We start from the raw sequence: 13,726 nt of genomic DNA on the forward strand, positions 1-13,726 counted from the left end.
CTGGAGTTCTTTGAGAATGTAACAAGCAGGATAGGTAAGGGGAGACCAGTGGATGTGGTGTATTTAGATTTCCAGGCGGCTTTCGATAAGGTGCCACATAAAAGGTTACTGCACAAGTTAAAAGTTCACGGGATTGGGGGTAATATATTAACATGGATAGAAGATTGGTTAACTAACAGAAAACAGAGAAAGAGAATCGGGATAAATGAGTAATTTTCCGGTTGGCAAACACTAACTTGTGGGGATCGGTGGTGGGGCCTCAACTATTTACAATCTATATTAATGACTTGATTGAAGGGACCGAGTGTAATGTTGCCAAATTTGCTGATGATAAAAAGATGGGTGGGAAAGCAATTGTGAGGAGGATCAAAAAATCTGCAAATGACAGGCTAAGTGAGTGGGCAAACATTTGGTAGATGGAGTATAATGTGGGAAAATGTGAGGTTATCCACTTTGGCAGAAATATTAGAAAAGCAAATTATAATTTAAATGTTGAAAAATTACAAAGTGCTGCAGTACAGAGGGACCTGGGTGTCCTTGTGCATGAAACACAACAAGTTAGTATGCACGTACAGCAAGTAATCAGGAAGGCAAATGGAATGTTGGCCTTTATTGCAAGGGGGATGGAGTATAAAAGCAGAGAAGTTCTGCTACAACTGTACAGGGTATTGGTGAGGCCACACCTGGAATACTGCGACAGTTTTGGTCTCCGTATTTAAGGCAAGATATATTTGCTGAGGCTGTTCAGAGAAGGTTCACTAGGTTGATTCCAGAGATGAGGGGGTTGACTTATGAAGATAGGTTGAGTAGGTTGGGCCTATTCTCATTGGAGTTCAGAAGAATGAGAGGTGATCTTATCAAAATATATAAGATAAAGAGGGTGCTCGACAAGGTGGATGCAGAGGATATTTCCACTCATAGGGGAAACTAAAACTAGGGGGCATAGTCTCAGAATAAGGGGCCGCCCATTTAAAACTGAGATGAGAGGAATTTCTTCTCTCAGAGGGTTTTAAATCTATGGAATTCTCTCCCCCAGAGAGCTGTGGAGGCTGGATCATTGAATATATTTACGGCGGAGATGGACAGATTTTTGAGCGATAAGGGACTAAAGGGTTATGGGGAGCGGGCAGGGAAGTGGAGCTGAGTCCATGATCAGATCAGCCATGATCTTATTAAATGGCAGAGCAGGCTCGAGGAGCTAAATGGCCTACTCCTGCTCCTATTTCTTATGTCCCTATGAAATCCTGATTCATGTTCCAACATTCTCTGTTGTGATTTTCACTTCCAAAAGCTCATTGATAACGTACCACATGAGAGACTTTTTTTACATACCAAGATAAGTGGCTATGAAAGGACACAGACATGGATGAGTAACTTGCTAGATGGAAGGAAGGAGGGGATAGTTATGATAAACTAGATATAAATAAGAGGTATTAAGTGGAATGCATCTGGGGCACGTGCTGGAAGCCTTGCTGTCACATCTCTCAGAAACGTCTTCATAGACAATGAATTACATTTACTGCTGCTATGCAGGTAAACATGGCAGCCATTTTGTGCACAGCGAGGTACCACAAATAGCAGTAACATCCAGCACTTACGTCACACATCATTTTACAAATCTGGATTATACACACCCTTCTCATCTTCTGTTCTCCTTTGAAAGCAAGTTCAGTTCTTTGAGTCTTTCCATATAATTTAAAGTCTTATGCCCTGGAATCATTCTTATTGATTTTCTCCAAATCATCTCCAACAAGTCAATCATCTTTTGAACTCCTGAGTTAAGCACCCATTTTTAATCAATGATTCATTTTTCAAAAGTATCAAGTCCTATTTTGTGACTTTAACTTAACTCTGAAAATAGTATAAACTATATTTTAAAAAAATCAATAATATCACTAGAATTAATGTGCTATTTTAAGTAGCTTTCCAAAGACTAAAATTGGGGAGAAAATTCCATGTGCATGTACATTTTTTTAGCATTTTTATATCATTTTTGTTACTTTCAAATTGAGTGAAACACTTACAAAGTAGCAATTTGAGATGTACTGCACCTGAGCATATCCAATAGATAAACAATCTGTGTTTATTTTTAAAGATGTGCATAATGTTTGTGAGAAAAATGTCAGAATGGTTCTAACTGAACACAGAAATTTATCAGAGCCCCATATTGTCAGGGACCATATCCTGAGCAAGGCATTGAGAAATACAGATATTGAAAACGTTGAAGATAAAGAGGGTTGATTGTAACTTCCAGCTGGAAGTCAATGAGAATAGATGGCAATCCTGTAAGGGAGTCTTTGTTGGAGGCTTGGATCTCATTTGAATGCCGCCAATCAGCTGCTCGCCCATTCCGGGTGGAAAGTGGTAGCTGGCTGGCAGGGCAAGATAAAGATTAGATGGCTCGGAGGCTATGCACTGGCACCAAGAGAAGGCTGCTGGCAGCAAGATAAGTCCAGGGAAGGTAGGGGTGTTGTGAGATCGCAGAGCACAAGGGTGGGGAGAGGGTCGGCATGGTGGGGTTGGGGGCAGTCTGTGGCAGCAGAAGCCAGAACATTCCTTGTGTGACCTGGAGATGTACTCCTTTTGTTTGCATACAGCAAACAGGGAAGGAGTGGCAAGCAGCGGTCTTGGCGGGAGCAGGGAGAAGGAAATCCTGGTCAGGTGCTAACGTGTCACTAATTTTTCAACTTATCTTACAGGGCCTCACTGGCTTCCTGACAGCTTTACCTGGCAGGACGACTGTAGTAGAGGTCCCACTCCAGAATAGGTTAAAATGTATTCCTCCTTCCTAAGAGAAGGGTGAATCATCCGTGGCTAATTAAGGAAGTAAAGAATGGTATCAAATTGAAAACAAAGGCATACAATATTGCGAAGAACAGTGGAAGGCCAGGGGATTGAGACATTTTTAGAAACCAGCAAAGGACGACTAAAAAAATGATAAAGAGAGAGCAGATAGCTGATGAGAGTAAACTAGCAAGAAGTATAAAAACAGTAAGAGCTTCTAGAGGTATATAAAAAGGAAGTGTTGGTCCCTTAAAGGATGAGGCTGGGAAATTAATAATGGGAAACAGGGAAATGGTGGAGACTTTGAACAAATATTTTGTATTGGTATTCACGGTAGAAAATACAAAAGCATCCCAATAATTAATAATCAAGGGGCTATTGTGGGGTGGGGGGGGGGGGGGGGGACTTAAAACAATCACTATCTATAGAGAAAAAGTACTAAGCAAACTAATGGGACTAAAGGTGGACAAGTCCCCTGGACCTGATGTCTGGCATCCTAGGGTCTTAAAATAGGTGGCTGCATAGATAGTGGATGCATTAGTTGTAGAGGCGCCAGTTTGGGGCCCAGGAAAGGCACGGGCCCAGGGGCAGCACGGGCCAGCCCACACTGTGATATGTGTGCGCACTAGATCCATGCAGCAGAGCTGGTCTCCAGTCGTCTTGGTTATCTTTGCTACTGGACCAACACCTAGCTCTGACAAACCCGTGTGGTGGCTGGTGTGCAATGGTCACCACACGTGAAAAAAATCCACGCAGAGGCATCTTCCATCCTTCAAGATTTAGTTCTGGACCTGGAATTTTAGGGCCTTCATTGAAACACCTGTGAACTTCTTGACATGGAAGTAAGTCAACCTTGATTTGAGGGACTGCCTATAATGATGATGTAATCTACCAAAATTCCCTGGATACTAGAGAGGTCCCAGCGGATTAGAAAACCGCAAATGTAACACTCCTATTTAAGAAAAGAGGGAGACAGAAAGCAAGAAACTATAGACCAGTTAGCCTAACATCTGTCATTGCGAAAATGCTGGAGTCCATCATGAAGGAAGCAGTAGAAGGACATTTAGAAAATCATAATGCAGTCAAGCAGAGTCAGCATGGATTTATGAAAGGGAAATCATGTTTGACAAATTTGCTGGAGTTCTTTGAGAATGTAACAAGCAGGGTGGATAAAGGGGAACCAGTCGATGGCGTGTATTTGGATTTCCAGAAAGCATTCGATAAGGGGCCACATAAAACGTTACTGCACAAGATAAGAGCTCACGTGTTTGGGGGTAATATATTAGCATGGATAAAGGATTAGCTAACTAACAGAAAACAGAAATTCAGGATACACGGGTCATTTTCAGTTTGGAAAACTGTAACTAGTGGGGTGTGACAAGGATCAGTGCTGGGGCCTCAACTATTTACAATTTATATTAATGACTAGGATGAAGGGACTGAGTGTAATGTAATCAAATTTTCTGATGATACAAAGATAGTTGATAGAAAACAAGTTTTGAGGAGGACGCAAAGAATCTACAAAGGGTTATAGATAGGCCAAGTAAGTGGGCAAAAAAATTGCAGATGGAGTATAATGAGGGAAAATGTGAGGTTATCCACTTTGGTAGGAAAAATAAAAAAGCAAATTATTATTTAAATGAGGAGAGAGTATAAAATGCTGCAGAGGGAGCTGGGGGTTCTTGTACATGGAACAAGTACACAAAGTACAGCAAGTAATTAGGAGGGCAAATGGAATTTTGGCCTTTATTGCAAGTATAAAAATAGGGAATGGAGTATAATAGGGAAGACCTGGTACAACTGTACAGGGCGTTGGCAAGACCAAACCTGGAGTACTGCATACAGTTTTGTCTCCTTATTTAAGAAAGGATATACTTGCCTGCTCCCCATAACCCTTGACTCTCTTATCGTTCAAAAATCTAAATGCATGTGCACAGTGCAGTATCTGACTGTGTGTGTGTGAGAAGGGTGGTGCATGGAGCAGTGCCGTGCAATAAATGTTTAAGCCGGTTCACGGGCTCCCATCCGCCTGCAATTTCTGCGGTCTGGAAGAGTCCGTGTTCCATGTTTTTACGGAATGCACGAGGTTGCAGCCCCTGTTCCATTATTTAAAGGGGCTGCTCCTCAATTTCTGGTTGCAATTCAGTCCCACACTCCTGATCTTTGGGCACCCTGTGCGGAGGGGAGCGGGTAGGTCCGAGGGCCTCCTCATAGGACTGCTGCTGGGCACGGCCAAGGGTGCCATCAGCCGGTCTAGGCAACGGGTGGTCGTTCAGCCTGACTGCCTGCCTCTCTTCCGTGCCTACATCCGGGCCAGGGTGTCCTTAGAGATGGAGCACGCGGTGTCCACCGGTAAGCTCGCGGCCTTCCGCAAGAGGTGGGCGCCGGAGGGACTGGAGTGCATCATCACCCCCGGCAACCAAATTTTAATTTGATTTTATGTTTTAAAGTTTAATTTGTTTTAATTGCCGGTGTTTTTAGTGCCCCCCTCCCCTTTTATAGGGGGCACTTGAAAATTATGTTTTTAGAGCCCAAAATAAATCTACAAAAATATTTAAAAAAACAAAAAAGGGCCTTGCGAAATGTTTGGAGTGTCCCCCAGATCGGGGGTCACTTGACCTAATGTTTATTTGTCTCCTCTAAAAGAGTTGTGTGTGTGTGTGAGAGCTTGCAGGCTGTTGAGGACTGCATGCATTGCATAGGTTGTGGCCGGAGAGAGGCGCTGCTCCCCGCGGTGTAGCGGCACGGTGAAGGAAGGCCGGCCGTCAGTCAGTCAGTGAGCGAGCGAGCGAGGGGGGAAGCGGGAGTCATTGCGGGACACGCGTGTCTGCAGCGCACAGTACGGAGCGTGGAGCACAGTGCAGTGAGGATGTACGAGGAGAGCCTGCCTTTGCACAGACCCCGCTATGGATGTGAGTAACCCAGTTACACTGTATGCGAGTGGCACTGCACTGGGGGAATGGATGGTGACCCGCTCGCACCCGGCCAGCCGCTACTTTATATCCGCAGCACGCGACTCCCACACCAAGTCTGGACCAACTTTAGTCGCAGAAAGAGACACAAAGATCCAACTCCCAATTGAAGCAGCGCTCCTTGCTGGGTTATTCCAGTGCCGCGCTGTTAAAGGCTCATGAGAAGCTAACTGAGGCGGCTGACGACTGTCTGTAATGTAGAAAACGTGAATTAGATTTTTGTCTGGTCTTTTTGTGTGTGTGCACGCTTCAGAAGAAGACGTGTCTTCAGGTTTCCGGCTTCCTTTTGAAATGACTTCGTTTTAAATTTTGCTGCTTTCCCGAATCTGAGACGAGTATCCGCGCGTGAAAGTTTTTTTTATTTTCCATTTCCACTTTTCTTTTTAAACACTTTATTTTGCCATTTGCTGACTTGGAGCGGTGCTTCGGTGCCCTCCTCCGTCTGTGGAATTGGGTCAGAGGCGAGGGCTGGCGGGGGAGTGCAGGCGGATTAAAGACTGGTGTGTGAGCGGGGGGGGGGGGGGAGCGAGAGATCACAGGGCGCTCCCCCAGGACACACACACAGGGTGCGGCTTCCAGCACAGACTGCTGCTTAAAATGCACTTTCAACGCATGTTACAACTTTGCACTGTGAACACTTCGCATGTCTGCAGCCTCTAATTAATGTTTCAGCATTATAATTAACGGTGTGCACAAACTTTAGTGACTTTAAGGAAACTCTTAGCTTCTTCATTTTTTTTAAATGGGGTGGGGAGGTGACATTGCTGAAACTAAAAAGGGAAATGACTGAACCACCTGTTCACGAAATTATATGTTTAATGCCTTCCTTGCCACAGTTTGGTTAGGTAATAAGCGAACAATAGTAATTTCCCCATGTTTTAAGGGTAATGATGTCAGGCCCTTGTTTTCTATAGGTTGTCAAAAGCCTATAGAAAAATAATATACAGGTTCTCGACTTGGCTGTGTATGGTAAAGGGTTAAATGAGAACACAGACCTTTTGGGATGTCCATTCATCTAATTGTTTGTTTAGGCAGTTAATACTAAGCAATTTGGAAAACATTTGTTTTTCAAACTTTAGACTTTACTCCTGGATTTTAGCATGCTGATATCAGCATGCATCAGTCAGTCCTTCTGGTAGTTTATATTTTGCCTGTGGTCTGAGAATCTAGAACATGTTTTTGATCTTTAAAACGTGTAAGTTGTTGTATGCATCCAACATTTAGATCTATTGAGGTTCTTGATCATTATTTGTCAATGCTCTGTCCCAGCCACAGAGATGGGCAGTTTTGTTAATGATTTATGAAGCTCAGTCAGCAAACTATAGGAGAACTATTTTTTGTTAGCTATTTAGTGGGTAAGAGTTGGTACTTATGTAATGAGCAAGTTTCTTTGACCCCCCCCCATGCCATGTTAAAGTCAATAGACTTTTTCAGACAATTTCTTGCTAATATGTGTTCCTACATTTGTGCTAAAGTAGGAATATCATTTTGCAGTGTTCTCCATACCAACCTCAAGGAAAACTTTAAAAAAATCTGAAACTTTTTATTGTGAATTTATATTAAAATTAACAACTGCATTAATAAACATATTCAATCCCAAAGTCTTCCACTTCCCACTCATGGTCAATGAATGGGCCCAAAATTCCACATTGCCTTTTTTTGGCACTATCTAGCTAAGATTAAAAGGCGATTTTTTTTTTTAAGCCAAAGCACGTCAAAAAATTCCGAAGTTTTGCCATTTTTCTCTTTGAATTTGAAGCCACGCAGAAAGACCTTTGCGTCTGTGGGTGGAGCTAATTGATGGCGCCGAAAAACTGAGGTCCCATTCTGCGTAGGCCCAAGCATTTAGGTTTCCAGGGTAACGTGTAATTGTAGAGCTTTACTCTAGCTAACCCGTGCTGATTTTTCCATGCCGACCTGAGATTTCCAGCATTTTCTGTTTTTATTCCAGCATCCAGTATTTTGCGCTTGTGTCCGTGCTGTACCTGCCCTGGGAGTGCTTTGATGCTGAAACTCTCCCTCCCAGCTGACGGCTCATAAATGGCCCCCCCCTGCTGCTGCCCCTATCCATGGCCAAATGGCCCCCCATTGCCGCCCCTATCTCTGACCAAATGGCCCCCTGCTGCTGCCCCTCTCGCCGGCATGTCTTCCACCTCCATCCCGGGCTTTGGAAGCCGAGCGCCGAGCTCCTGTGTCTGGCCGAGGGAGTGATCCTGCCGGCCGGCACTCCGACCCTGTGTGCCTCGAGTCCGGTGAGCAGCGGTTCAGTGGTCGAACTTCAACTCACAATTTACTGCAATAAATAAAGTTTTTCTTTTCCCTCCGCACAAACAAACCATCTTAATTTGTTTGGATATAATATAAGTCTTGTTCCCTCCCTCTAAAACCTATAGCTCAGCTCCGATAAACAAGATGGCGTCTAACATCGATTTTTCTATCTGACTCTAACTTGGTAAGGTGTACTTTTATAAAGTGGCCCCAAGAGCCGTTTTTAAAAAAAGAAAATCCTTATTGGCGAAACTTGCAAAACTGGCCAAAAATGGCATTATGGGTGGGTTTGACCCTGAGTGATGTCATAAAAGCTTTAACTAAAAGTAATCAGCCATTATCTATTATGGACGGCGTTATAACATTGGCGAAAATTAAGTTCACTCCAAAAAAACTCCTGGCTCAAAAAAAAATGGAGCTAAATGGTGGTGAATTTTGGGCCCAAGTGACTTGTCACAAACCTTTGTGCAGGAAAATTCTGAGCCTCAAGCACTGATCTGTGTTGACATGGCAATCTGAGATGGGATCATGATGGGAGATAGTGTTGAAATTTCAGTTTTATTGTGTGCAAATTGTTTTTTTGGGGTGGGGAGGTGGGGGTGATGGTGAGACGTAAAAGACTGACGTGATTATGGATAAAACAACTGATATCAGGAATTGTGGAATTTAGTGAGATTCAGCATTAGGTTGTGCGTAAGACTGTGTAGTGCTTGGTCGATGGAATGAACAGACCATGTCCTTTGCAGCTGAGGCCTTTATTATGACACTTCTGCAATGTTCACTGCTGGTTAATCTTACAACAACAACAGCAGCAACTTGTATTTATATAGCACCTTTAATGTAGTAAAATGTCCCAAGGCGCTTCACAGGAGTGTTTAAAAACAAAAATCTTAATTTGGTGCTGAGCCACATAAGAAGAAATTACAGCAGAAGACCAAAAGCTTGGTCAAAGAGGTAGGTTTTGAGGAGTATCTTAAAGGAGGAAAGAGAGGTAGAGAATCGGAGAGGTTTAGAGAGGAAATTAGAGTAGCGCAGGTATCTTTTGGGGGGGTGGGTGGGGTAGGGTGGCTGTGAGGCTGAAGGAGATTAGAAATATGCAGAGATTTGTAATAAAGGATGAGAATTTTGAAATCGAGGCGTTGCTTAACCAGGAGCCAAGGTAGGTCAGCGAGCACAGGAGTGATGGGTGAACGGGACTTGGTGCGAGTTAGGACACGGGCTACTGCGTTTTGGATCACCTGAAATTTACGTAGGGTAGAATATGGAAGACCAGCCAGGAGTGCATTGGAGTAGTCGAGTCTAGAGGTAACAAAAGACATGGATGAGGGTTTCAGCAGCAGTTGAGCTGAGGCAGGGGTGGAGACGGGCAATGTTATGGAGGTGGAAATAGGCGGTTTTAGTTATGCTGTGGATAAGTGGCCAGTAGCTCATTTCGGGGTCAAATATGACACCTGGGTTGCGAACAGTCTGATTCAGCCTCAGACAGATGCTAGGGAAAGGGATGGAGTTGGTGGCTAGGGAACGCAGTTTGTAGTGGGGACCAAAGACAATGGCTTTGGTCTTCCCAATATTTAATTGGAGAAATCTTCTCATCCAGTACTGGCTGTCGGGCAAGCAGTCTGATAATTGAGACCGTGGAGGGGGCAAGAGAAGTGGTGGTAAGGTAGAGCTGGGTGTCGTCAGCGTACATGTAGAAACTGACTCCGTGTTTTCCGATGATGTCGCCAAAGGGCAGCATACAGATAAATAGGAGGGGGCCAAGGATAGATCCTTGGGGGACGCCAGAGGTAACGATGCGGGAGTGGGAAGAGAAGCCATTGTAGATGATTTTCTGGCCACGTTTAGATAGGGGAATGCCTATGATGATGATTAGATAGGTAAGACATTAGTAAGACACTAAACATTAGTAAGACAAAGGTCCTCCACCATGCCTGACCTCGCCGCACAGCACTGCCCCCCAGACATCAAGATCCATGGCGTGGCCCTGGACAAAGTGGACCACTTCCCCTATCTCGGGAGCTTCCTATCAACAAGAGCAGGCATTGATGACGAGATCCAACACTGCCTCCAGTGCGCCAGTGCAGCTTTCGGCCGCCTGAGGAAAAGAGTGAAGACCAGTCCCTCAACACTGTCACTAAGCTCATGGTCTACAGGGCCGTAGTAATACCCGCCCTCCTGTATTGCTCACAGACGTGGACCACGTACAATAGACACCAAGTCGCTGGAGAAATACCACCAGCGATGTCTCCGCAAGAACCTGCAAATCCTCTGGGAGGACAGATGCATAAACATTAGCGTCCTCGTTTAGGTCAACATCCCCAGCATTGAAGCACTGACCACACTTGATCAGCTCCGCTGGGCAGGCAACATAGTTCGCATGCCGGACACGAGACTCCCAAAGCAAGTGCTCCACTCTGAACTCGTCAACGGCAAACGAGCCAAAGGTGGGTAGAGGAAACGTTACAAGGGCACCCTCAAAAAGCCTCCCTGATAAAGTGCGACATCCCCACTGACACCTGGGAGTCCCTGGCCATAGACCACCCTAAGTGGAGGAAGTGCATTCGGGAGGGCGCTGAGCTCCTCGAGTATCGTCGCTGAGAGCATGCAGAAATCAAGCGCAGGCAGCGGAAGGGGTGTGCGGCAAACCAGGCTCCCTGCCCACCCTTTCCCTCAACAGCTATCTATCCCATCTGTGACAGAGACTGTGGTTCTTGTATTGGACTGTACAGCCACCTAAGAACTCATGCTAAGAGTGGAAGCAAGTCTTCTTCGATTCCGAGGGACAGCCTATGATGATGATGATGATTAGATAGATAAGAATGGAACCAGACGAGTGCAGTTCCATCCAGTTGGATGATGGTGGAGCGGCGTTGGAGGAGGATGGAGTGGTCAACCGTGTCAAAGGCTGCCGTGGTTATGGATAAAACAACTGTTATCAGGAATTGTGGAAATTAGTGAGATTGAGCATTAGGCTGTGCGTAAGACTGGAGTGGTTTGTTTTTTTTTGGGCACTAAAATCAAATTTTTCCTTTTTCCAGTGCCCCCTATAAAAGGAGAGGGGGACACTAAAAGCACCGGCAATTAAAACAAATTAAACTTTAAAACGTAAAATCAAATTAAAATTTGGTTGCCGGGCGTGATGATGCACTCCAGTCCCTCCGGTGCCCACCTCTCGCGGAAGGCCGCGAGCGTACCGGTGGACACCGCGTGCTCCATCTCCAAGGACACCCTGGACCGGATGTAAGAGCGGAAGAGAGGCAGGCAGTCAGGTTGAACGACCCCCTCGACCGCCCGCTGCCTGGACCGGCTGATGGCCCCCTTGGCCGTGTAAGACTGGAGTGGTTGGTCGAAGGAACCTTTGCAGCTGAGGCCCTTATTATGACACTTCTGCAATGTTCACAGCTGGTTAATCTTAACATTATGGAAGGAAATAATTATGCCAATTAACAGATTTGAATATGAACTGTTTTTACACCAGCTATTTGTGCATATTTATGTTGATAATTATAGATCTCAAAAGAATGACTCATCAAATGAGAATTTTTAAAATTTCAAATGACACATTCTTAACTTTTGTATATCTGTACCAAATTTTCTAAAGTTTTAAATTTCAAATATCTGCACTGCAAATGCTTGCTTACTTAATTCTTCATTTTGTTACAATTTAGTAGCCAACTGAACTGTAACAAAAAAAATGGCAGGTTAATGCTTGGTCTTTTTTGACTTAACTGATCTTAGCTGGGTAGTAGTTTGTGCTGCTGGGCAAATAGGGGAATTAAATAGTTGCTATCGGCTGCAAACTGTACATTTATGGAAGTGTGGTGAGGACAGGACAGGGCTCAGATGCAATACCCCAATGGTTGAATACCCTGGCAATATTCCTGTCTGTGTTCACATGGGAATAAAGGCAATTTGGGGAGGTTTTTGTATTGTGATTGTAACCCAGCAGCGAGATGACTCCTTAAGAAAGTGAGAGAAAATAAAACAAAAGGTTGGTTGAATTTGTTTTACTTCAAATGGTGTCTTTTGCTGGTCATCTTGTCCTTGGTTGAAAGCATCAGAGCTTAGTATCAACATTACAAGACATGGATCACTCATGATGACCGACATGCACAAATAATGTTGGCTTTGTTTGCAGATTACCCCCAATTTCCAGAGTTGTATTGCCATCGTCCAGCTTAGCAGTAAGTCCTGTTAGGACCATAGTGTTTTTATAACAATGTCCCTATGAATTCTTTTGATCCTCCAGGCAAAATGTTCCAAGTTCCAGCTCATTGAAGATGCAATCCAGGTCAAGTAGAGAATTGATCACTGGTTGGAGTTGTTCTCAGAAATGGTCCAAAACTGAGCACTGCTGGAGTTGTGTGAAATTGATCCAGATGCTTGGGAATTGATATTGGGGATCAAAGCTTATCTCAGCTGCTCCAGTTTAGGGCATGTGACTACTTGACCTCTGTGTTCTCTACTCACTCTGGTGCTCATTAATGCTGGAGCTAAGAAAGCCAAGGCATCAACCTCTGTTTTCCTGCATGGAAATCAACAATTGACATTGACTTGTTTCAGAGATTGCATTGGTGAGTCATCAGTTACTTTATTAGTGAAAGATCAACTTGAAATTAGAGCTGGAAATGACTCCCACCTAATTACTTGAGTTGACCAGGATCCTATTCATGTTTTGTTTGACTATATGCCACATCACGTGTAGGTTGGGCTTTGTTGCCCACTGAATCTTGTATCTAGGTGGAACGCTGTCTTTGATTTGTAATTGCCTGGACTTGAGATTTTACTAACCTTTAAACAATCTGAGCATGATTGGGTATGCATAAAATGCTGGTCTTTAGCACCAGCCCGTCTGAGACTTTGGCACTTAAAAGTCTAGACTCACTCAGATGAGTGTCCAGCATCCTCAGTCTGACATCTGTTTTTATTCATTCCGGGATATGGGCATCGCTGGCAAAGCCAACATTTATTGACCATCCCTAATTGCTCTTGAGAAGGTGGTGATGAGCCGCTGCCTTGAACTGCTGCAGCCCTTGTGGTGAAGGTTCTCTGGCCAAAGACCGCCCTAAGTGGAGGAAGAGTATCCGGGAGGGCGCTGCGCACCTCTAGTCTCATCGCCGAGAGCATGCAGAAAACAACGTAGGCAGCGGAAGGAGCGTGCGGCAAAGCAGACTCCCCACCCACCCTTTCCTTCAATGACTGTCTGTCCCACCTGTGACAGAGACTGTAATTCCCGTATTGGACCGTTCAGTCACCTGAGAACTCACTTTGAGTGGAAACAAGTCTTTCTCGATTTCGAAACACTGCCGATGATAATGAAGGTCCTCCAACAGTGCTATGAGGGAGGGAGTTTCAGGGTTTTGACCCAGTGATGATGAAGGAACGGCGATATATTTCCAAGTCAGGATGGTGTGTAATTTGGAGGGGAACTTGCAGGTGATGGTGCTCCTATGCCTCTGCTGCCTTTGTCCTTCTAGGGTTTGGAAGGTGTTACCGAAGAAGCCCTGGTGAGTTGCTGCAGTGCATCTTATAGATGGTACACACTGCAGCCATGGTGTACCAGTGGTGGAGGGAGTGAATGTTGAAGGTGGTGGATGGGGTGCCAATCAAACGGGCTGCTTTGTCCTGGATGGTGACGAGCTTCTTGTGTTGTTGGAGCTGCACTCATCCAGGCAAGTGGAGAGTATTCCATCACACTCCTG

General features: G+C 44.7%; 1 protein-coding gene across 1 annotated transcript in view; it reads left to right on the forward strand.

The window, feature by feature from the left end:
* The first annotated feature begins 5,625 nt into the window (after positions 1–5,625).
* The window catches only part of iqgap2 (IQ motif containing GTPase activating protein 2), a 405,429-nt gene continuing 397,328 nt past the window's right edge, over positions 5,626–13,726 (forward strand). Inside the window, exon 1 of the mRNA XM_070886141.1 lies at positions 5,626–5,696. Coding sequence (XP_070742242.1) covers positions 5,654–5,696 — 43 coding nt within the window. The 5' untranslated portion in view covers positions 5,626–5,653. The remainder of the gene's footprint in view (positions 5,697–13,726) is intronic.

This window comes from Pristiophorus japonicus, chromosome 1 (genome assembly GCF_044704955.1).
Source record: "Pristiophorus japonicus isolate sPriJap1 chromosome 1, sPriJap1.hap1, whole genome shotgun sequence".
Lineage (NCBI taxonomy): Eukaryota > Metazoa > Chordata > Chondrichthyes > Pristiophoridae > Pristiophorus > Pristiophorus japonicus.